Below are 23,365 nucleotides of genomic sequence, written 5' to 3'. Positions count from 1 at the left end.
TCTGTATCTAACCCTGTGCTGTACCTGGCCTGGGAGTGTTTTTAAAAATAAATTTAGAATACCCAATCCATTTCTGGCGTGCCTTAATTCCACTAGTCAGAGACTGTGACTGCCAGGCCATTACGGCCACTGAACATTCGAACTTCCTTATGCAGGATGCTTTTGTTACGGGGATTGGGTCGGACCTCATATGCCAGCGACCTTTAGAGGGGGCCACCTCGATCTCGCAGAGACAAAGAAACTAGCGCTATCCATGACGGTCACCTCGCACAATATTCATACCTACACCCCCAGCCGCGCGGCCCACCCCTCCTACACATCGTGGACCCCACAGACGGCTGCCCCAGTGGGGGCCTTACCCAGCCAATACGCCTGCGCCGCGTGCCAGCCAGCCAACTCCAGGGGTCCCTGATGTTACCTTTGCGGCCAACAAAAACACCCCCGCCAACCCTGCCCGGCCCGTGCTGCCCTTTGTAAGGCCTGCGGTAAGAAGGGGCACTTCGCCGCAGTGTGCCAGGCCCACGCAGTCGCCGCTATCGCCCCGACCCCCCCTCATTTATGCACAATGGGCCCCGCCATCTACACTTCCCTGGACCACGCGCGGCCAGTGGGCGCCGCCATCTTCTCCTCAGACCACGTGCGGCCAGTGGGCGCCGCCATCATCCCCTCCGTGGAACACGTGTGGCCCATGGGCGCCACCATATTTTTCAACCGCGGCCAGTGGGCGCCACCATTTTGTCCACCCCAAGATCTCCAGGCGCCGCTATCTTGTCTTCCCCACGGCACATGGACACCACCATCGTTCCAGGACCCGGGCACCCCATCGTCCGACACCAGCCACGACCAGCCACGACTCGCCTCGGTCACCAACGACCAGTCTCGCCCGCACAACCTGGCCACCGCATTGACCAGTGTTAAGATCAATGGGCACGTGACCTCTTGCCGAATGGACTCCGGGAGCACTGAAAGCTTCATCCACCCAGATACGCTAAGGCGCTGCTCCCTTGCGGTACACCCCACCAATCAAAGAAACTCCCTGGCCTCTGGGTCCCACTCCGTGGCGATCCGTGGGTACTGTATAGTCACGCTCACGGTCCAGGATGTAGAACTCAGCGGCTTCCGCCTCTGCGTCCTCCCCAATCTCTGCGCTGCCCTGCTATTCAGCCTGGACTTCCAATGTAACCTCCAGAGCCTAACCTTGAAATTCGGCGGGCCACCTTCCCTTTTCGCAAATCTAACCCCGGATTGCAAACCCGTCGCCACCAGGAGCAGATGGTACAGCACCCAGGACAGGACCTTCATCAGGTCAGAGGTCCAGCCGCTGCTTCGGGAAGGCATCATCAAGGCCAGCAACAGCCCCTGGAGAGCCCAAGTGGTAGTGGTTAAAACTGGGGAGAAACACAGAATGGACGTCGACTACAGACAGACCATTAACCGGTGCATGCAGCTCGACGCGTACCCCCTCCCACGCATATCTGATGTGGTCAATCAGATTGCACAGTACCGGGTCTTCTCAACTGTAGACCTCAAATCCGCCTACCACCAGCTCACCATCCGTAAGGCGGACTGTCCATTCACTGCCTTCGAGGCAGATGGTCACCTCTATCAGTTCCTCAGGGTTCCCTTCGGCGTCACCAACGGGGTCTCGGTCTTCCAAAGGGAGATGGACCGAATGGTCGGCCGGTACGGATTGCGGGCCACCTTCCCGTACCTAGACAATGTCACCATCTGCGGCCACGATCAGCAGGACCACGAAGCCAACCTTGCAAAATTCCTCCACACCGCCACTCTCCTAAACCTCACCTATAACAAGGAGAAGTGCGTGTTCAGCACAAACCGCTTAACCATCCTCGGCTATGTGGACCAGAACGGTGTTCTGGGGCCTGATCCCAACCGCATGCGCCCCCTCATGGAGCTCTCCCTCCTCCACTGCCCCAAGGCCCTCAAACACTGCCTGGGGTTCTTTTCATACTACGCCCAGTGGGTCCCAAACAATGTGGACAAAGCCCGCCCACTCATCCAGTCCACCCATTTTCCCCTGACAGCCGAGGCTCTACATTCCTTCGACCGTATCAGAGCCGATATCACCAAGGCCGCGATGCACGCAGTAGACGAGACGCTGCCCTTTCAAGTGGAGAGCGACGCATGAGACATCGCCCTAACGGCCACCCTCAAACAGGCAGGCAGGCCGGTGGCATTCTTTTCCCGCACCCTTCATGCCTCCGAAATTCGGCACTCCTCCGTCGGAAAAGAGGCCCAAGCTATCGTTGAAGCTGTGCGGCATTGGAGGCATTTCCTGGCCGGCAGGAGATTCACGCTCCTCGCTGACCAATGGTCGGTAGCCTTCATGTTTAATAACACACAGCGGGGCAAGATCAAAAATGATAAAATCTTGAGGTGGAGGATCGAGGTCTCCACATACAACTTCGAGATTATGTATCGCCCCGGCAAGCTCAACAAGCCCCCAGATGCCCTATCCCGAGGTACATGTGCCAGCACCCAAGAAGACTGACTCCGGACCCTGCACGACAGCCTTTGTCACCCAGGAGTCACACGGTTGTACCATTTCATAAAGGCCCGCAATCTGCCCTACTCCGTCGAGGAAGTGCAGACAAATACCAGGGACTGCCAGATCTGTGCAGAGTGCAAACCGCACTTCCACCAGCCGGACTGCGCATGCCTGGTGAAGGCCTCCCGCCTCTTTGAACACTTCAGCATGGATTTCAAAGGGCCCCTCCCCTCCACCGACCGTAACACGTATTTCCTCAGTGTGGTCGATGAGTACTCCAGATTCCCCTTCGCCATCCCATGCCCCGACATGACATCTGCCACCGTCATCAAAGCCCTCAACACAATCTTCGCTCTGTTCGGTTTCCCCGCCTACATCCACAGTGACAGGGGGTCCTCATTCATGAGTGATGAGCTGCGTCAGGACTTGCTCAGCATAGGTATCGCCTCCAGCAGGACGACCAGCTATAAGCCCCGGGGAAACGGGCAGGTAGAGAGGGAGAACGGGACAGTCTGGAGGGCCGTCCAACTGGCTCTATGGTCCAGGAATCTCCCGGACTCCCGCTGGCAGGAGGTCCTCCCCGATGCACTGCATTCCATTCGGTCACTACTATGCACCACCACTAACGACACACCCCATGAACGTCTCTTTGCCTTCCCAAGGAAGTCTACATCTGGGGTGTCACTCCCGACTTGGCTCGCAGCTCCAGGACCCGTACTCCTCCGACTCCACAAGCCGGACCCTTTGGCAGAAAGGGTGCAGTTGCTCCCTTCGCGAACCCCCAGTATGCCTACATAGCATACCCCGACGGCTGCCAGGATACTGTCTTCCTCAGGGACCTGGCACCAGCAGGTTCCACACACACACACACACACACACACACACACACCTCTGACCTGGCTCCACCCCACCCTCTCCCAGCGCTCCCAGAAGCAACCACCCCAGGACCATCCGTCCTTCCCCTGCCCATGCCTGAGGATGAAGAGGATTTTGGCATGCTCCCAGAGTCACCGAGGACCAGACCGACATCAGAATTATCGCCGCCACCACTGCGTCACTCCAAGCGGTACATCAAGGCCACGGACCGACTAAATCTATAACTGGTTCGGGACGGCCTAACCACTGGACTTCAACATTTATTTTGCAATGCTGTACATTAAACTCAAACTTTCTGTATATAGTTCTCCAGCACCCCCGCCGGACTCAATTTTTACAGGGGGTGAATGTGGTAAACCACTGTTGTACATATATTAGGATATGTCTGGTAAGACCCTGTACTACAGGTACAGCGGTAGTCCCTGCCTGCTGGCTCCACCCAGTAGGCGGAGTATAAATATGTATGTCCTCCATACAGCAGCCATTTTGCCAGCTGCTGTGGGAGGCCACACATCTTAGAGTAATAAAGCCTCATTTGTATTCAACTCTCGTCTTTGTCCAATTGATTGTGCATCCGTAGTTTCGGGAGAATGAGAAACTCAAGCAGGTGCTTCAGTGCAGACAGGTCACCGTGGAAATGTTGATAAGACATTCCTTCACTGCAGACAGATCATCGTGGAAACGCTGATAAGACATTCCATTCCACAGAATCGACTCATTGGAAACTCTAATCGGATCGGGGAGACGACAGAGTTTGTCTGTTATTAACCTCAGCATAAACTTAAACCAGAGTGAATAATGGAACAGATTAAATTCTAATCTGTGATGTTTATAGCTACAGTAATGGAATTATCAGAATAATAGAATCAACAGGCAGGGTAGTTTAGGGAAAATGAAGAAATTACAGAAGAAACGTAATTGTTGGGAACCGGAGAATGTGTCCTTGTAAATCACAGATGAGAGAAATTCCTGCTGTCTTTTCCTCACTTGCTGCATGAACTGTGTCCCATACTGGGCCCCAAACCTCAGGAAATATATATTGCATTTGGCAAAAGTCCAGTTCAGATTGACCATGAAGAAGTTAGGCTGGTGATCTGAGTGAATTCCTTCCCACACACGGAGAACATTAACGGTAATTTCTCAGTGTGAACAGGCCGATTAATTTCCAGGTCTGATTAAATCTATTCCACAGTCCCCAGATTTCCAAACCTTCTCCCCAGCGTGACTACATACTGTTCGAAAGGTCAGATCATCGGCTAAAACATCATCTACATTCAGAACAGATTAACTGTTTCTCCCAACATTAAACTGGGCTTTTTGCTTCCATGGTTAAAGGCTGATGATGTTCATGACCATGGAGGGATTTGACAACCTGAATACAAATTTTATAATGGAGGCATTGCTTAATCAGAGCTTGAGTAGGTCAATGAGCACAGTGGTGATGGTGAACAGGACTTTGAATGATCTCATATTTCCGTGTGCGGGTGCGGTGAATGAGAGAGGCTGGACAGGAATGTATTGGAATCAAGTCTGAAGGTAAAAAAGGGAGGACACAATCTCAGACTCAAGGAACAATCCTTTAAAACAGAGATGAGGAGGAATTTGTTCAGCCAGAGGGTGGTGAATCTGTGAACTCTTTGCTGCAGAAGGCTGTGGAGCCAAATCACTGAGTGTCTTTAAGACAGAGATAGATAGGTTCTTGATTAATAAGGGGATCAGGGGTTATGGGGAGAAGGCAGGAGAATGGGGATGAGAAAATATCAGCCATGATTGAATGGCGGAGCAGACTTTTTTTTAAAATAAATATTTTATTGAAAATTTTTGGTCAACCAACACAATACATTGTGCATCCTTTACACAATATTATAACAGCACAAATAACAATGACCTATTTTATATAAACAAAAAAAATGAATAAATATTAAATAACAAAAATGAAAACTAGCCCTAATTGGCAACTGCCTTGTCACAAGTTACACCCCCCCCCCGCCACCCCCACCCCTCCCCCCCCCCCCCCCCCCCCCAAATCCTGGGCTGCTGCTGCTGCCTTCTTTTTCCCATTCCATCCATCTATCCGCAAGGTATTCGACGAACGGTTGCCACCGCCTGGTGAACCCTTGAGCCGACCCCCTTAGGACGAACTTAATCCGCTCTAGCTTTATAAACCCCGCCATGTCATTTATCCAGGTCTCCACCCCCGGGGGCTTGGCTTCTTTCCACATTAGCAATATCCTGCGCCGGGCTACTAGGGACGCAAAGGCCAAAACATCGGCCTCTCTCGCCTCCTGCACTCCCGGCTCTTGTGCAACCCCAAATATAGCCAACCCCCAGCTTGGTTCGACCCGGACCCCCACTACTTTTGAAAGCACCTTTGTCACCCCCATCCAAAACCCCCGTAGTGCCGGGCATGACCAAAACATATGGGTATGATTCGCTGGGCTTCTCGAGCACCTCGCACACCTATCCTCCACCCCAAAAAATTTACTGACCCGTGCTCCAGTCATATGCGCCATGTGTAATACCTTAAACTGAATCAGGCTTAGCCTGGCACACGAGGACGACGAGTTTACCCTGCTTAGGGCATCTGCCCACAGCCCCTCCTCGATCTCCTCCCCCAGCTCTTCTTCCCATTTCCCTTTTAGTTCATCTGCCATAGTCTCCCCTTCGTCCCTCATTTCCCTATATATATCTGACACCTTACCATCCCCCACCCATGTCTTTGAGATCACTCTGTCCTGCACCTCTTGTGTCGGGAGCTGCGGAAATTCCCTCACCTGTTGCCTCGCATAAGCCCTCAGTTGCATATACCTGAATGCATTCCCTTGGGGCAACCCATATTTCTCGGTCAGCGCTCCCAGACTCGCGAACTTCCCATCCACAAATAGATCTTTCAGTTGCGTTATTCCTGCTCTTTGCCACATTCCATATCCCCCATCCATTCCCCCCGGGGCAAACCTATGGTTGTTTCTTATCGGGGACCCCCCCAAGGCTCCAGTCTTTCCCCTATGCCGTCTCCACTGTCCCCAAATCTTCAGTGTAGCTACCACCACCGGGCTTGTGGTGTAGTTCCTCGGTGAGAACGGCAATGGGGCTGTCACCATAGCCTGCAGGCTAGTCCCCCTACAGGACGCCCTCTCTAATCTCTTCCACGCCGCTCCCTCCTCCTCTCCCATCCACTTACTCACCATTGAAATATTAGCGGCCCAATAGTACTCACTTAGGCTCGGTAGTGCCAGCCCCCCCCTATCCCTGCTACGCTGTAAGAATCCCTTCCTCACTCTCGGGGTCTTCCCGGCCCAAACAAAACCCATGATGCTCTTTTCAATCCTTTTAAAAAAAGCCTTCGTGATCACCACCGGGAGGCACTGAAACACAAAGAGGAATCTCGGGAGGACCACCATCTTAACCGCCTGCACCCTCCCTGCCATTGACAGGGCTACCATATCCCATCTCTTGAAATCTTCCTCCATCTGTTCCACCAACCGCGTTAAATTTAACCTGTGCAATGTGCCGCAATTCTTAGCTATCTGGATCCCCAGGTAACGAAAGTCTCTTGTTACCTTCCTCAACGGTAGGTCCTCTATTTCTCTACTCTGCTCCCCTGGATGCACCACAAACAACTCACTCTTCCCCATGTTTAATTTATACCCTGAAAAATCCCCAAACTCCCCAAGTATCCGCATTATTTCTGGCATCCCCTCCGCCGGATCCGCCACATATAGTAGCAAATCGTCCGCATACAAAGATACCCGGTGTTCTTCTCCTCCCCTAAGTACTCCCCTCCACTTCTTGGAACCCCTCAACGCTATCGCCAGGGGCTCAATCGCCAGTGCAAACAATAATGGGGACAGAGGGCATCCCTACCTTGTCCCTCTATGGAGCCGAAAATATGCCGATCCCCGTCCATTCGTGACCACGCTCGCCACTGGGGCCCTATACAATAGCTGCACCCATCTAACATACCCCTCTCCAAAACCAAATCTCCTCAACACCTCCCACAAATAATCCCATTCCACTCTATCAAATGCTTTCTCGGCATCCATCGCCACTACTATCTCTGTTTCTCCCTCTGGTGGGGCCATCATCATTACCCCTAACAACCTCCGTATATTCGTGTTCAGCTGTCTCCCCTTCACAAACCCAGTTTGGTCCTCGTGGACCACCCCCGGGACACATTCCTCTATTCTCATTGCCATTACCTTGGCCAGGACCTTGGCATCCACATTTAGGAGGGAAATTGGTCTGTAGGACCCGCATTGTAGCGGGTCCTTTTCCTTCTTTAAGAGAAGCGATATCGTTGCTTCAGACATAGTCGGGGGCAGTTGTCCCCTTTCCTTTGCCTCATTAAAGGTCCTCGTCAGTACCGGGGCGAGCAAGTCCAAATATTTTCTATAGAATTCGACTGGGAATCCATCCGGTCCCGGGGCCTTTCCCGTCTGCATGCTCCTAATACCTTTCACCACTTCTTCTACCTCGATCTGTGCTCCCAGTCCCACCCTTTCCTGCTCTTTCACCTTGGGAATTTCCAGCCGATCCAAAAAGTCCATCATTCTCTCCCTCCCATCCGGGGGTTGAGCTTCATATAATTTTTTATAAAATGTCTTAAACACTTCATTCACTCTCTCCGCTCCCCGCTCCGTCTCTCCTTCCTCGTCCCTCACTCCCCCTATTTCCCTCGCTGCTCCCCTTTTCCTCAATTGGTGTGCCAGCAACCTGCTCGCCTTCTCCCCATATTCATACTGTACACCCTGTGCCTTCCTCCATTGTGCCTCTGCAGTGCCTGTAGTCAGCAAGTCAAATTCCACATGCAGCCTTTGCCTTTCCCTGTACAATCCCTCCTCCGGTGCTTCCACATATTGTCTGTCCACCCTCAAAAGTTCTTGCAGCAACCGCTCCCGTTCCTTACTCTCCTGCTTCCCTTTATGTGCCCTTATTGATATCAGCTCCCCCCTAACCACCGCCTTCAACGCCTCCCAGACCACTCCCACCTGGACCTCCCCATTGTCATTGAGTTCCAAGTACTTTTCAATACATCCCCTCACCCTTAGACACACCCCCTCATCCGCCATTAGTCCCATGTCCATTCTCCAGGGTGGGCGCCCTCCTGTTTCCTCCCCTATCTCCAAGTCCACCCAGTGTGGGGCGTGATCCGAAATGGCTATAGCCGTATACTCCGTTCCCCTCACCTTCGGGATCAATGCCCTACCCAGCACAAAAAAGTCTATGCGCGAGTAGACTTTATGAACATAGGAGAAAAACGAGAACTCCTTACTCCTAGGTCTACTGAATCTCCACGGGTCTACCCCTCCCATCTGCTCCATAAAATCTTTAAGCACCTTGGCTGCTGCCGGCCTCCTTCCAGTCCTGGACTTCGACCTATCCAGCTCTGGTTCCAACACCGTGTTAAAGTCTCCCCCCATTATCAGCTTTCCCGTCTCTAGGTCCGGAATGCGTCCTAGCATCCGCCTCATAAAATTGGCATCATCCCAGTTCGGGGCATACACGTTTACCAAAACCACCGTCTCTCCCTGTAGTTTGCCACTCACCATCACGTATCTGCCCCCGTTATCCGCCACTATAGTCTTTGCCTCGAACATTACCCGCTTCCCCACTAATATAGCCACCCCCCTGTTTTTCGCATCTAGCCCCGAATGGAACACCTGCCCCACCCATCCTTTGCGCAGCCTAACCTGGTCTATCAGTTTCAGGTGCGTTTCCTGTAACATAACCACATCTGCTTTAAGTTTCTTAAGGTGTGCGAGTACCCGTGCCCTCTTTATCGGCCCGTTCAGCCCTCTCACGTTCCACGTGATCAGCCGAGTTGGGGGGCTTCCCACCACCCCCCCTTGCCGGTTAGCCATCATCTTTTTCCAGCTTCTCACCCAGTTCCCACGCAGCTGTATCTCCCCCAGGCGGTGCCCCCCCGCCCATCCTCTCCCGTACCCGCTCCCCCCTTTCCCCAGCAGCAGCAACCCAGTAATTCCCCCCTCCCACCCCCCCCCGCTAGACCCCCCGCTAGCGTAATTACTCCCCCCATGTTGCTCCCAGAAGTCAGCAAACTCTGGCTGACCTCGGCTTCCCCCCGTGACCACGGCTCGCACCGTGCGACGCCCCCTCCTTCCTGCTTCTCTATTCCCGCCATAATTATCATAGCGCGGGAGCCAAGCCCGCGCTTCTCCCTTGGCCCCGCCCCCCATGGCCAACGCCCCATCTCCTCTCCCTCCCCACCTCCCCCCATCACCCCCTGTGGGAGAGAGAAAAGTTACCACACCGCAGGATTAGAACATAAAACCCCTCTTCGCCCCCCACATTCGCCCCACCACTTTGTCCAAACGTTCTTTTTAATAATCCACTCATTCCAGTTTTTCTTCTACAATAAAAGTCCACGCTTCATCCGCCGTCTCAAAGTAGTGGTGCCTCCCTTGATATGTGACCCACAGTCTTGCCGGTTGCAGCATTCCAAATTTTATCTTCTTTTTATGAAGCACCGCCTTGGCCCGATTAAAGCTCGCCCTCCTTCTCGCCACCTCCGCACTCCAGTCTTGATAAACGCGGATCACCGCGTTCTCCCATTTACTGCTCCGGGTTTTCTTCGCCCATCTAAGGACCATTTCTCTATCCTTAAAACGGAGGAATCTCACCACTATGGCTCTGGGAGTTTCTCCTGCTCTTGGTCCTCGCGCCATAACTCGGTACGCTCCCTCCACCTCCAACGGACCCGCCGGGGCCTCCGCTCCCATTAACGAGTGCAGCATCGTGCTCACATATGCCCCGACGTCCGCACCCTCCACACCTTCAGGAAGACCAAGAATCCTCAGGTTGTTCCTCCTTGCGTTGTTCTCCAGTGCCTCCAGCCTCTCCACACATCGTTTCTGATGTGCCTCCTGTATCTCCGTCTTCACCACCAGGCCCTGTATATCGTCCTCATTCTCGGCTGCCTTTGCCTTCACGACCCGAAGCTCCCGCTCCTGGATCTTTTGTTCCTCCTTTAGCCCTTCGATCGCCTGTAGTATCGGGGCCAACAGCTCTTTCTTCATTTCCTTTTTTATCTCTTCCACGCAGCATTTCAAGAACTCTTGTTGTTCAGGGCCCCATGTGAAACTGCCACCTTCCGACGCCATCTTGGTTTTTGCTTGCCTTCCTTGCCGTTGTTCCAAAGGATCTGCTGCAATCCGGCCACTTTCCTCTCCTTTTTCCATCCGTGTCCAGGGGGAATTCCCTTCTGGTTTACCGCACGGTGTTTTTAGCCGTTAAAATTGCTGTTGGGGCTCCTATCAAGAGCCCAAAAGTCCGTTCCACCGGGAGCTGCCGAAACGTGCGACTTAGCTGGTCATTGCCGCACCCGGAAGTCCATGGCGGAGCAGACTTGATGGGCCGAGTGGCCTAATTCTGCTTCTGTGTCTTATGGTCTTATGGTAACAGGGGCACGGATGAGCGTTTCAGCAGCAGATGAGCTGGGGAGTGGTGGACACAGGCGACATTGGTATCAGTGATGGTGTGGAAATGTGTTCAGAAACTCATCTTGGGGTCAGATCTAACACGGAGATTGTGCAGAGTGTGGTTCAGCCTCAGACAGTTCCCAGGGAGAGGGATGGACTCGGGAGTTAGGGAACGGAATTTCTAATGGTGACTGAAGACAATGGCTTTGGTCTTTCCAATTTTTAATTGGAGGAAATTTCTGCCCATCCGGTGGATGTGGGATAAGCAGTTTGATAATTTAGTAACAGAGGAGGAATGGAGAGGGTTGGTGGTGAGGTAGAGCTGGGTGTTGTCAGTGACATGTGAAAACTAGCACGGTGTTTTTGGATGATGTCACCTCGTGGCAGCTTGTAGATGGGAAATAGGAGGGGCCGAGGACAGATCCTTGGGGAACACAGAGTACAGGGACTTGGAGAGGAAAGGGAGGTTTTGATGTGGTGGTTTGCAATGATGGTGGGGTAAAATATTGTTTTAGGAAGGGTGCGTTTAAAGATGAGCGACAGGGCCAAGAGACAGAACTATGAACAATATCACACAACATGGAGATCTTGAATGGTCAGCAGTTTTGTGAGAACGTGGTGAAATAATAATAATCAAACAATCTTTATTGTCACAAGTAGGCTTACATTAACACTGCAATGAAGTTACTGTGAAAATCCCCTAGTCGCCACACTCTGGCGCTTGTTCGGGTGCACAGAGGGAGAATTCAGAATGTTCAATTCACCCAATAAACACCGCTTTCAGGAATTGTGTGAGGAAACCGGAGCACCTGGAAGAAACCCACGCAGACATGGGGAGAACGTGCAGACTTGACACAGACAGTGACCCAAGGCGGGAATCGAACCCAGGACCCTGGCGCAAGAGCCAGGTCTAATGGACAACATGAGCTCTGAGGAAGATGGAGGGTAGGAGAGAAACTGGGGAAAGATGAGTTCAGAGCTCAGACCAGGTGGGATTTTAGAGACAGTTTGGCCTAGTGGAAGAGAGGAAAGCAGCAGAGGCAGCTCATCAGATTGTCTCAATCTCAGTGAGAAAGAAGCTTCATGAACTCCACACACTTGAGGTGAGGATGGAGGAGACAGGGGAGAGGGAGAGACCTTCAAACAGAACTAACTTGTGATGGGATGTTAAAAGATTCGACAAACTTGTGTTAAATAATTGACTTTTATCCAGAATATTATCCCTTATAACTGGATTAGCGTTTATAAATATGAGTCAAATATGGCGGGGTTCATAAAGTTAGATCGGATTAAGTTCGTCCTAAGGGGGTCGGCTCAAGGGTTTACTAGGCGGTGGCAACCGTTCGTCGAATATCTTGCGGAAAGATAGATAGGGGAGAACAAAGAAGGCAGCAGCAGCGGCCCAGGACTTGGGGGGGGGGGGGGGGGGGGGGGGGGATGGGGGGGGATGGGGGGGGGGGGGGGTGGCCTGAGACAAGGCAGTTGCCAATTAGGGCTAGTTTTTATTTTTTTGTTATTTAATATTTATTTATTTGTTGTTGTTTTTGTTTAAACTTAAAAAGGTCATTATTATCTGTATTGTTACAATGTTGTGTAAAGGATGCACAATGTACTGTGTTGGTTGACCAAAAATTTTCAATAAAATATTATTTAAAAAAATAAATAAATATGAGTCAAACCCGAGTCCGATGAACATGGTTCAGTCCTGGATGTGATTAACAGCAAAATCCAATCACATCAGTTACTTGTGAACCCGCTGGTGTCTCAGCAGGTTGCCTGAGTGAACGAATCCCTTTCCACACTGGGAGCAGGTGAATGGTCTCTCTCCAGTGTGAATCCGCTGGTGTAGAGTGAGTTGAGATGATCGTCTGAACCCAGTCCCACAGTCGGAGCACCTGAATGGTTTCTCGTCAGTGTGAACATGTTGATGGGATACCAGTTCCCCGGAACTTTTAAAGCACTTCTCACAGTCTAGGCATTTAAACGGTCTCTTGTCAGTGTGAACTCTTTGATGGGACACCTGATCCCGAGAACTTATAAAGCACTTCCCACATTTTCTGCATTTAAAAGGTCTCTCATCATTGTGAATCTGCGGGTGTGTCAGCAGTTGTGATGAAGAGTGAATCCACACCCACACGCAGGGCAGGTGAAAGGCCTTTCCCCAGTGTGAACTCGCTGGTGCATCAACAAGCTGTATGACTGAGTGAATCCACGCCCACACTCGGGGCAGGTGAAAGGCTTCTCCCCAGTGTGAATGGGTTGATGGGTTGCCAGGTCAGATGGGTAATTGAACGCCTTGCCCCAGTCCCCACATTTCCATGATTTCTCCCTGCTGTGACTGCGCTTGTGTTTTGACAGACCAGATGATCGGCTGAAGCTTCATCCACATACAGAACACGTGTACGGTTTCTCCCCACTGTGAACTTCCTTTTCCTTCCATGTTCAAAATCTGATGATATTCAGGTTCCAATCAGTTACACGACTGTCAGATTTTGATGTGGTGCTTGGTTGGACAATTGCACATCCTTCCCTGCTGATACCCTGTGAAATTGAGTTAAAACAGAAAAAAGGGAGTGAGAGAGATCCCACAAAACACAAAGGCAGGTTGGGAAATTGAGCTGAATGAATCTGGTAACTTGTGGGGTCGGCACTGGGAAAAAGTGACCACAAAAACTGTTGAACCTTTTGTGAAAAGTGAACCAGTTTGTTAATGGCCTTCAGGGAAGGGAACCTGCCCCCCGGCCTGAGCCCACACAAGGCTCGGGCCTCTGCAAGAACACAAGAAACAGGAGCAGAAGTAGACCATTCGGCCCATCGAACCTGCTCTGCCATTGAACACAATTGTGGCTGATCTAAGTCTTCAATTACTCTTTCCCGTTAGCTCTCTATTTCCTTTGACTTCCTGAGAGACCAAAACTCTCACCATCTCAGCCTTCAATATGTTCAGTGATGGTCACAGTAACTTCATTGCAATGTTAATGTAAGCCTACTTGTGACAATAATGATTATTATTATCCACACCCCTCTGGGCTAGAGAATTTTATGTGAGAAACAGAGTGAGTGAGAGAAAGAGAGTGAGTAGTGGGGGAGAGAGAGAGAATCAAAAAGATTGATGGAAAGGGAGAGAGAGTGAGAATGGAGTGAGGGTAACAGGAAGCAATGGACCAACAACTGAATCACAATTTGACAAAATCTCCTGAACCCTTAATCCCCACCACCTGGATGGAACAGGACAGCAGATGTACGTGAACATCACCACCTGCAAGTTCCTTTCCAAGAAATGAAAATGAAATGAAAATTGTTTATTGTCACAAGTAGGCTTCAAATGAAGTTACTGTGAAAAGCCCCTAGTCGCCACATTCCGGCGCCTGTACGGGGAGGCTGGAACAGGAATTGGACACACTGTCCGATCTTGTCTGACATCCAGTGCTGGATGAGCAGAACTTTCCTCCATTTAAATATTGACAAGACTGAACCCATTCCCTTTCATCCCCGCTACAAACTCCAGTCTCTTGCCACCAATTCCATCCCTGTCCAATGTCTGAGGCTGAAGCAGACTGTTCACAACCATGGTGAAATATTTCACCCCAGATGAGCTCTTGACCACAGATCCACACCATCACCAAAATTGCAGATTTCCACCAGAGTAACAGCTCGACTCCACCTTCGTCTCTGTTCATCTGCTGCAGAAACCATCATCCATTCTTCTGATACCTCTCAACCAGATTATTCCAATGCACTCGCAGCCAGACTCCAACATTAAACAACCCCCTCCACCCCATCCCAAACTCTGCTACCCATGTGCTTACTTACTAACACCACCCCCTGTGCCCACAATTCTACAAATGCTTCCTTTTTAAAAGGCACAAAAAGTTTAAATGTCTCATTGCTTTACTCCATGGTCATGATCACCCTGATCTCTGTAATCTCCTCCACACACACTCCTTTCAGATTTCTGCACTCATTTAATTCCAGCATTCCTGATTTTAATCTCTCCACCATTACTGAGTTGCCAAGGCCTCAATTTCTGGAATTTCCTCCTTAAAACTCTCCGACTCACTTTCCTCCGTTAAGATTGTCCTTAAAATCTAATATCTCGTCATGTGGCTCAGTGTCAATTGTTATTTTGTCACGTTTCTCTGAAAGTCGAAAAAGTTTTATTCTGTTCAAGTCACAATATAAATTCGAATTATTGTCACAGTCCTCGGCATATATTCTGCCCCCTAAATAGGAATTTGTAACTGAGTGAAATAGTTTGCTGGACATTCTGTCATGAAGACACATTTCAAAAACGTTGCCCCCAACAATGATGGCGACTGAGCCTGCGCTCTGATGCTTGTGCCCCAATAAAGACGGTGGGTGCGCGTGCGCAGTGAGCTGCCAGTGATCCAAATAAGGTGCCGAGGGCGCATGTGCACTGCTGCGAGGAACCCAATTTGAGACGGCGCATGCGCACCGCTGCCAGTACCAAATAAAGATGGCGGCCGCATAGTCCTGTCTGTGAGAAAGCTCCGAATCCCGCTCAGATCCCCAGGTACCGGTGGATTATTTTTCCGGATTTTTGCTTTATTTAACATGTTTACGAAGCGTGCCTAACGACCCGCATGATCCAGCTCTCCCTCCGTCCCGCTATTCCCACGTTCACGAGTTGTGCATCCGAGAAATAACCTTTTCTGCATCGCCATTAATCACACTGCGCATGCTTCACTCGGCCCAGTCCTGCCCACAGTCACTCCGATTGGCTGGAGGACCAGTCACTCCCGACCGGTCCCCCGTACCCGCCCACTCTTCTCCTATTGATGTGGAGATGCCGGCGTTGGACTGGGGTGAGCACAGTAAGAAGTCTTACAACACCAGGGTAAAGTCCAACAAGTTTGTTTCGATGTCACTAGCTTTCGGAGCACTGCTCCTTCCTCGGTGATGGTCACAGTAACTTCATTGCAATGTTAATGTAAGCCTACTTGTGACAATCATGATTATTATTATCCATAACCCTCTGGGCTAGAGAATTTTATGTGAGAAACGGAGTGAGAGAGAGAAAGAGAGTGAGTAGTGGGGGAGAGAGAGAATCAAAAAGATTGATGGAAAGGGCGAGAGAGTGAGGGTAACAGGAAGCAAGGTGAGGAAGGAGCAGCGCTCCGAAAGCTAGTGACATCGAAACAAACCTGTTGGACTTTAACCTGGTGTTGTAAGACTTCGTACTCTTCTCCTATTGGTCGCGCGATGCCGTCAACCATTGTGAGGTGTCAGGTGAGAGGTCAGTGTTGGTGGGTGGGGTTTACAAACCCCAGTGGGGCCCTGGAGCCGAATGTGAAACAATGAACATTCTCCACTCTCACTATCCGCCGCTTCCGGCTTCTCTCCACAAACAACCTCACAGAGACCAGGGGGGAGACACTGACCCAGTGACAATGTCACTGCATTAGTCACCCAGAGAGACAGGAAAATGTTCTGGGGACATGGGCTCCAATCCATTAAATGAATAAAATCTGGAATTTAAAGTTAGTCTCATTGATGGTGACTGAGGCTCCACTGAGAAAATCTCCAATGTCACTGGATTAGGTCAAAAAGGCAGAAAGTAGGAAATTAGTTAGTTTAAAGCCTGTTGTTGGGAAACTGTTATAATCCATGATTGAGAAAGTAGCAACCGGACATTTGGAAAGTCAAACCGCAATCCACCAGAGTCAGCGTGGTTTTGTGAAGGGTAAATCGTGTTTGACTCATTTCTTAGGAGTTCTTGTAAGATGTAACAAGCCAAGTGGATAATGGGGTCCTGTCGATGTATTTTGACTCCCAGAATACATTTGATAAGGTGTCACACAAAAGGTAATAATCAAGGTAAAATCCCATGGGGTTGAGAGATAATATATTAGTTTGGATAGAGGATTGGCTAACCAACAGACAGCAGAGAGTGGGGATTAGATTTATTGACACATGTACTGAAGAAAAATGTTTTTACCCAGAGGGTGGTGACGGTCTGGAATGCCCCGAACAGACGCCGGAATGTGGCAACTAGGGGCTTTTCACAGTAACTTCATTGAAGCCGACTTGTGACAATAAGCAATTTTCATTTCATTCGTTTTCATTTCATGCACTGCCGAGGAGGGTGGTAGAGACGGTTGTCTCACATCCTCTAAAAAAGTGCCTGGATGAAGACTGGCACATCATAACATTGAAGGCTATGAGCCAAGTGCTGGCAAATGGGATTAGGTAGGTGGGTCAGGTTTATCATGTGTCGATGCAAACTCGATGGACCGAAGGGCCTCTTCTGCACTGTTGCTGATGAAAGTTTGGTGGCATCGTAGACAGCATACATGATAGCATAAAATTGCAAGAAGATATTGACGAACTAGGTGAATGGGCAAGATTGTGGCAATGTAAACAAGTGTGAGGTTATCTGTTTTGAACCAAAAAAGGATAGAACTGAGTACTTTCTAAATGGAAAGAGGTTAAGTACAGTGGGTGTCCAAAGAGACTTGAGGTTCATAGAATCTACAGCACGGAGCCAGGCCCTTCGGCCCAAACTGGCCCATGCCAACCAAAAAGCTCATCTAAGCCAATCCCATTTGCCTGTATTTGGCCCATATCCCTCTGAACCTTTCCTATCGATGTATCTGTCCAAATGACTTTTCAATGTTGTCAATGTCCCTGCCTCAACCATTTCCTCCGGCAGCTCATTCCACATCCGTACCATCCTCTGTGTAAAACCGTTGCTCCTTAGGTTCCCATTAATTTTTTTCCCTCTGAACTTAAACCTATGCCCTCTAGTTCTCGATTTCCCAACCCTGAGAAAAAGACTGAGTACATTCACCCTATCCATGCCTCTCATGATCTTATACACCTTGATAAGATCACCCCTCCGTCTCCTACGCTCTAAAGAAAAATATCCTGGCCTGTCCAATCTCTCCCTGTAACTCAGTCCCTTGAGTCCTGGCAACATCCTTGTAAATCTCTTCTGCACTCTCTCCAGTTTAATAACATCTTCCCTATGGCAAAGCAACCAAAACTGAACACAATACTCCAGGTGCGACCTCACCAACGTCCTGTACAACTGCAATATAACTTCCCAACTTGAATACTCAATGCCCTGACTGATGAAGGCCAGCATGCCAAAAGCCTTCTTCAGAGAATTTACAGTGCAGAAGGAGGCTATTCGGCCCATCGAGCCTGCACCAGCCCTTACAAAGAGCACCCTAGTCACGCCTACTTATCTACCTCACTCCCGTAACCCCCACTCAACCTTTTTTTGGACACGAAGGACAATTTAGCATGGCCAGTCCACCTAACCCGCACATCTTTAGACTGTGGGAGGAAACCAGAGAACACACGCAGACACGGGGAGAACGTGCATACTCCGCACAGACAGTGCCCCAGCTGGGAATCATACCTGGGTCCCTGGAGCTGTGAAGCAACTGTGCTAACCACTATGCTGCCGTGCTGTTCTATCTACTTGTGACTCCACCTTTAGAGAACCGTGCACCTGAACTCCAAGATCCCTCTGTTCCATGACACACCCCAAGACCCTACCATTCACTGTGAAAATACTACCTTGATTTGACTTTCCGAAATGCAACTCCTCGCACTTATCTGTATTGAACTCCATTTCTTGGCCCACTTACCCAGCTGATCGAGAGCCTGCTGCAATTTTTGATAACCTTCCTCACTGTCGACAATACCACCTATTTTAGTGTCATCTGCAAACTTACTGATCATGCCTTGTACATTCTCATCCAAATCATTGATATAGATACAAACAGCAATCTCCTAGTTACCAATCTCCTCGTTACTCCCCGACTTAGTTAATTACTCCAGTTTCTCAAATTTAGAACAGATTCCCAACCAGCCAATCAGCTTTACTCTGAGGTAAGTTATTTATATTTACTGTTCAAAGCTCCTCCTCCCCGGATTCGGGCCAAATCCGCTCCCTGCCGACTAGGCCGTGAATCCCCGAGGTAAGTTATTTATACTTACTGTTCTGAAGCTCCTCCTCTCCGGATTCGCACCAACTCCGCTCCCTGCCGACTAGGCCGTGAATCCCTGAGGTAAGTTATTTATACTTACTGTTCCGAAGCTCCTCCTCCCTGGATTCACACCAACTCCGCTCCCTGCCGACTAGGCCGTGAATCCCCGAGGTAAGTTATTTATACTTACTGTTCCGAAGCTGCTCCTCCCTGGATTTGCGGCAACTCCTCTCCCTGCTGTCTAGGCCGTAAATTCCCACGGTAAGTTATTTATATTTACTGTTCCAAAGCTCCCTCTCCCCGGATTCGCACCAATTCCGTTCCCTGCGTTGGTGAGATTCATACCTGGGTGTCCGGAAGATCGTTAGGACAGTAATTGCCCTGTAAGGCAATGAGTCATTTTGCTTCCCAATTGGCCGAGGAAGGCAGTGTGTCACAAGGATGGATGTGTTGACCGATTAATTGCTGGAGGATGGGGGCAGGTCATGTGATCAAACCTCCAGGAATATATTTAATCAAAGTTGGCGAGGAGAGAATGTTGTGAATTTCTATCCTAAACTCACAGTGAGGTTTCTGTAAATTTACAGGATACCGGAAGTGGAGGTTTAACAGACGGGAAAAGCAAACCAAACGTCACATCGCAATCTGACAGAGTCATTCGATTCATTAGAACCTGAATTTCAGCAGCATCTGGGTGTGGAAGGTAAAAGGTTTGTCTGTTCTGTCTGTGAGGGAAGATTTCAGGTCTTAGTGTGACTGGAAAAGCCCCAAGATTCACAAACCCTGGTTAGACCAAACCTGGAGAACTGTGTTCAGTTCTGGGCAACAAACCTGAGGAAGGATAGAATGGCCTCGGAGGGAGTGTAGCTCAGATTTATCTGAGTGATATCTGAACCCCCGGGGTTAAATTACAAAACTAGCCTGCACAAAAATGTCAGAGACGTGATGGCGCAGAGAATGGCATCGGCCCATTGAGTCCATGCTATCTCTCTGGAGCAATCCAGTCAGTCCCATTCTCCTGCTTCCTGGATCCTCGCAGGTTTATTTCCCTCAGATGCCTATCCAATTTCCTTTTGAAATCAAATCATTCGTTGTGTCTATTTTCAAACTCCCTCATTGGCAGCAAGTTTCAAGTCATTGCCGCTCGCTGTGTAAAAACATACATCTCATATCACCTCATATCTCCTGTACCTTTTACATACAAACTAGGAACAGGCCACTCGGCCCCTCGAGCCTGCTCAGCATTCAATAAGATTGCGGCTGATCTCATTCTAACCCCAACTCCACATTCCTGCCTACCCCGATGACCTTTCACCTCCTTGCTCATCAAGAATCTATCCAGCTCTGCCTTAAAAATATTCAAGTCGGGCAGCACGGTGGCGCAGTGGGTTAGCACTGCGCCCTCACGGCGCCGAGGTCCCAGGTTCGATCCCGGCTCTGGGTCACTGTCCGTGTGGAGTTTGCACATTCTCCCCGTGTTTGTGTGGGTTTTGCCCCCACAACCCAAAAATGTGCAAGCTAGGTGGATTGGCCACGCGAAACTGCCCCTTAATTGGAAAAAATGAATTGGGTACTCTAAATTTAAAAATATATATATTCAAGGTCTCTGCTTCCACTGCCTTTTATGGACGTGAGTTCCAAAGTCTTACAACCCTTAAGAGAATAAAAAATCCTCATCTCCATCTGAAATGGGTGACCCCTTATTTTGCAACAGTAACCCCCTTGTTCCAGATTCTCCCACGAGAGAAAACATCCTCTACACATCCACCCTGTCAAGACCCCTCAGGATCTTATACAGTTCAATCCAGGCTTTATCCAAAACTTTAAATCTGTATCCCGACTGCTTGTACGATCAGTGAATGGAAACAGAGATTCTTTGTCCACCTGGTGGAAACCTGGCATAATCTTGTGTCCCTGAATCAAACCTCCCCTCAAACTCCTTTGCTGGAACCATTCTGGTAAATCTCCTCTGCACCTTCTCCAAGAACCTTCACATCCTTCCTGAAGCGTGATGACCAGAGCTTTATAAAGATTCAAAGAATAGAATTAGAGCCATAGAATTCCTACAGTGCAGAGGGAGGCCATTTGATCCATCGGGTCTGCATTGGCCCTTGGAAAGAGCACCCTACTTAAGCTTAAGCCCATGCCTCCACCCTGTCCCTGTAACCCAGTGCCCCTAACTCACCTTTGGACACAAAGGGCAATTTATCATGGCCAATCCACCTCACCTGCACATCTTTGGACTGTGGGAGGAAACCAGAGCACCCGGATGAAACCCACGCAGACAAGGGGAGAATGTGCAAACTCCACACACAGTCACCTGAGACGGGAATTGAACCTGGGACCCTGGAGCTGAGGCAGCAGTGCTACCCACTGTGCCACCAGAAGCATAGTTTCAGTATCATATTTATATTAATGAAGCTCAAGGTCAAAAATGCTTTGCCAACTACTCTCTTAATGTGTCTTGTATATATACATAATCCAGCAGTTTTTATGGTCACTTTTTCCCAGTGCCGGCCCCACAAATGACCAGATTCATTCAGCTCAATTTCACAACCTGCCTTTGTGTTTTTGTGGGTTCTCTCTCACTCCCTATTTTCTGCTTTAAATCAGTTTCACAGGGTGTTCGAAATGGAGGATTCAAATTCCGGAAACTCAAACCAAGCATCATATCAGGATCTGACAGAGTTCTCGATTTATCATATCCTGAAGATTGGCGGATTTTGAACATGGAAGGAAAAAGCATCATCCACAGTGGGGAGAAACCGTACACGTGTTGTGTGTGTGGACGAGGATTCACTCGATCATCAGACCTCACAAGCCACAAATGGAGTCACACGGAGGAGAAACCGTGGAAATGTGGGGACTGTGGGAAAGGATTCACTTCCCCATCCAAGCTGGAAATTCATCGACACAGTCACACTGGGGAGAGACCATTCACCTGCTCCAAGTGTGGGAAGGGATTCACTCACTCATCCAACCTGCAGATACACCAGCGAGTTCACACTGGGGAGAGACCATTCACCTGCTCCAAGTGTGGGAAGGGATTCACTCAGTCATCCCACCTGCTGAGACACCAGCGAGTTCACACTGGAGAGAGACCATTCCAATGTCCAGACTGCGGGAAACGCTATAAAAGTTCTTGGGAACTGATGTTCCATCAACGTGTTCACACTGACGAGAAACCATTCAGGTGCTCTCACTGCGGGACTGGGTTCAGACAATCATCTCACCTCACTGAACATAAGCGAGTTCACACTGGGGAGAGACCATTCGCCTGCTCCAAGTGTGGGAAGGGATTCACTCGATCATCCAACCTGCAGACACACCAGCGGGTTCACACTGGGCAGAGACCATTCATCTGCTCAGGTGGGAAGGGATTCACCACTTCATCCCACCTGCTGAGACACCAACAAGGCCACAAGTAATGACTGCGACTGGGTTTTGGTGTTTCTCACATTCAGGACTGAACCATAGGGCAGCACGGTAGCATTGTGGTTAGCACAATTGCTTCATAGCTCCAGGGTCCCAGGTTCGATTCCGGCTTGGGTCACTGTCTGTGCGGAGTCTGCACATCTTCCCCGTGTGTGCGTGGGTTTCCTCCGGGTGCTCCGGTTTCCTCCCACAGTCCAAAGATGTGCAGGTTAGGTGGATTGCCCATGATAAATTGCCCTTAGTGTCCAAAATTGCCCTTAGTGTTGGGTGGGGTTACTGGGTTATGGGGATAGGGTGGAGGTGTTGACCTTGGGTAGGGTGCTCTTTCCAAGAGCCGGTGCAGACTCGATGGGCTGAATGGCCTCCTTCTGCACTGTAAATTCTATGATGATCTATGTTCAGTTGGGTCTCTTTCTGCTGATAACAATTCCAGCCCATTTACAGCGGCTAATATTCTGGCTAAAAGTCAAATAAATTAGATTTGTGTGAAATATGCAGTGTGCTGAAACGTTTTAATATCTCTGACACAAGTTAGTTCCTTTTGAAGTACTCTCGCTCTCCCCTGTCCCATCCTCACCTCCAACAAGAAGTGTGAGGAGCTTGTGGATTATCTTTGTGACTGAGATTGAGTAAATCCAATCAGCTGCCTCTGCTGATTCCCTCCCTTCCTTGAGCCCACCAGATCAAACTGTCTCTGAATTTTATCCTTTCCCGAGCCCTGAACCCACATCTTTCTCTAGTTTCTCTCCCATCTCCCTCATGCCCTCTCAGAGCTCATCTTGTCCATGAGACCCAGCTCCTACTTCATCGACCCTATTACCACTCAGGTACTGATCAGCCAACTACCCTGTGTCCACGAATATTGTCAACATTTCTCTCTCTCTTCAGGTACTGTCCCTCTACCCTTCAAATCTGCCATCAGCACTCTCAATAAAACAAACCCTTGACCCTGCCATCCTTACAAATTACTGCCCCACCTTCAACCGCCCTCTCCTCTTTAAATTCTTTGAACATGTTGTCACCTCCCAAATCCTTGCTCATCTTCACCAGAACTCCCATGTTTGAATCCCTTCAATCAGGTCTCTGCCCAGTCAGAGTAGTGAAATACAAGACACAAACAGACTCTTACCCAGAGTGAAAGACAG

The 23,365-nt window shown here is 49.7% G+C and overlaps 2 protein-coding genes across 2 annotated transcripts in view; one reads left to right on the top strand and one right to left on the bottom strand.

The window, feature by feature from the left end:
- The window catches only part of LOC140421495 (uncharacterized), a 395,230-nt gene that overhangs the window by 280,490 nt on the left and 91,375 nt on the right, over positions 1–23,365 (bottom strand). The gene's annotated exons all lie outside the window — the stretch shown is intronic.
- Positions 1–23,365, top strand: part of LOC140417793 (uncharacterized) — a 58,212-nt gene that overhangs the window by 26,871 nt on the left and 7,976 nt on the right. The window contains exons 5-6 of the mRNA XM_072501251.1: positions 15,290–15,358; positions 21,399–21,923. Coding sequence (XP_072357352.1) covers positions 15,290–15,358; positions 21,399–21,923 — 594 coding nt within the window. The remainder of the gene's footprint in view (positions 1–15,289; positions 15,359–21,398; positions 21,924–23,365) is intronic.

This window comes from Scyliorhinus torazame, chromosome 5, assembly GCF_047496885.1.
Source record: "Scyliorhinus torazame isolate Kashiwa2021f chromosome 5, sScyTor2.1, whole genome shotgun sequence".
In the NCBI taxonomy this organism is placed as follows: Eukaryota; Metazoa; Chordata; class Chondrichthyes; order Carcharhiniformes; family Scyliorhinidae; genus Scyliorhinus; species Scyliorhinus torazame.
This window is presented reverse-complemented; position numbering and strand designations above follow the sequence as displayed.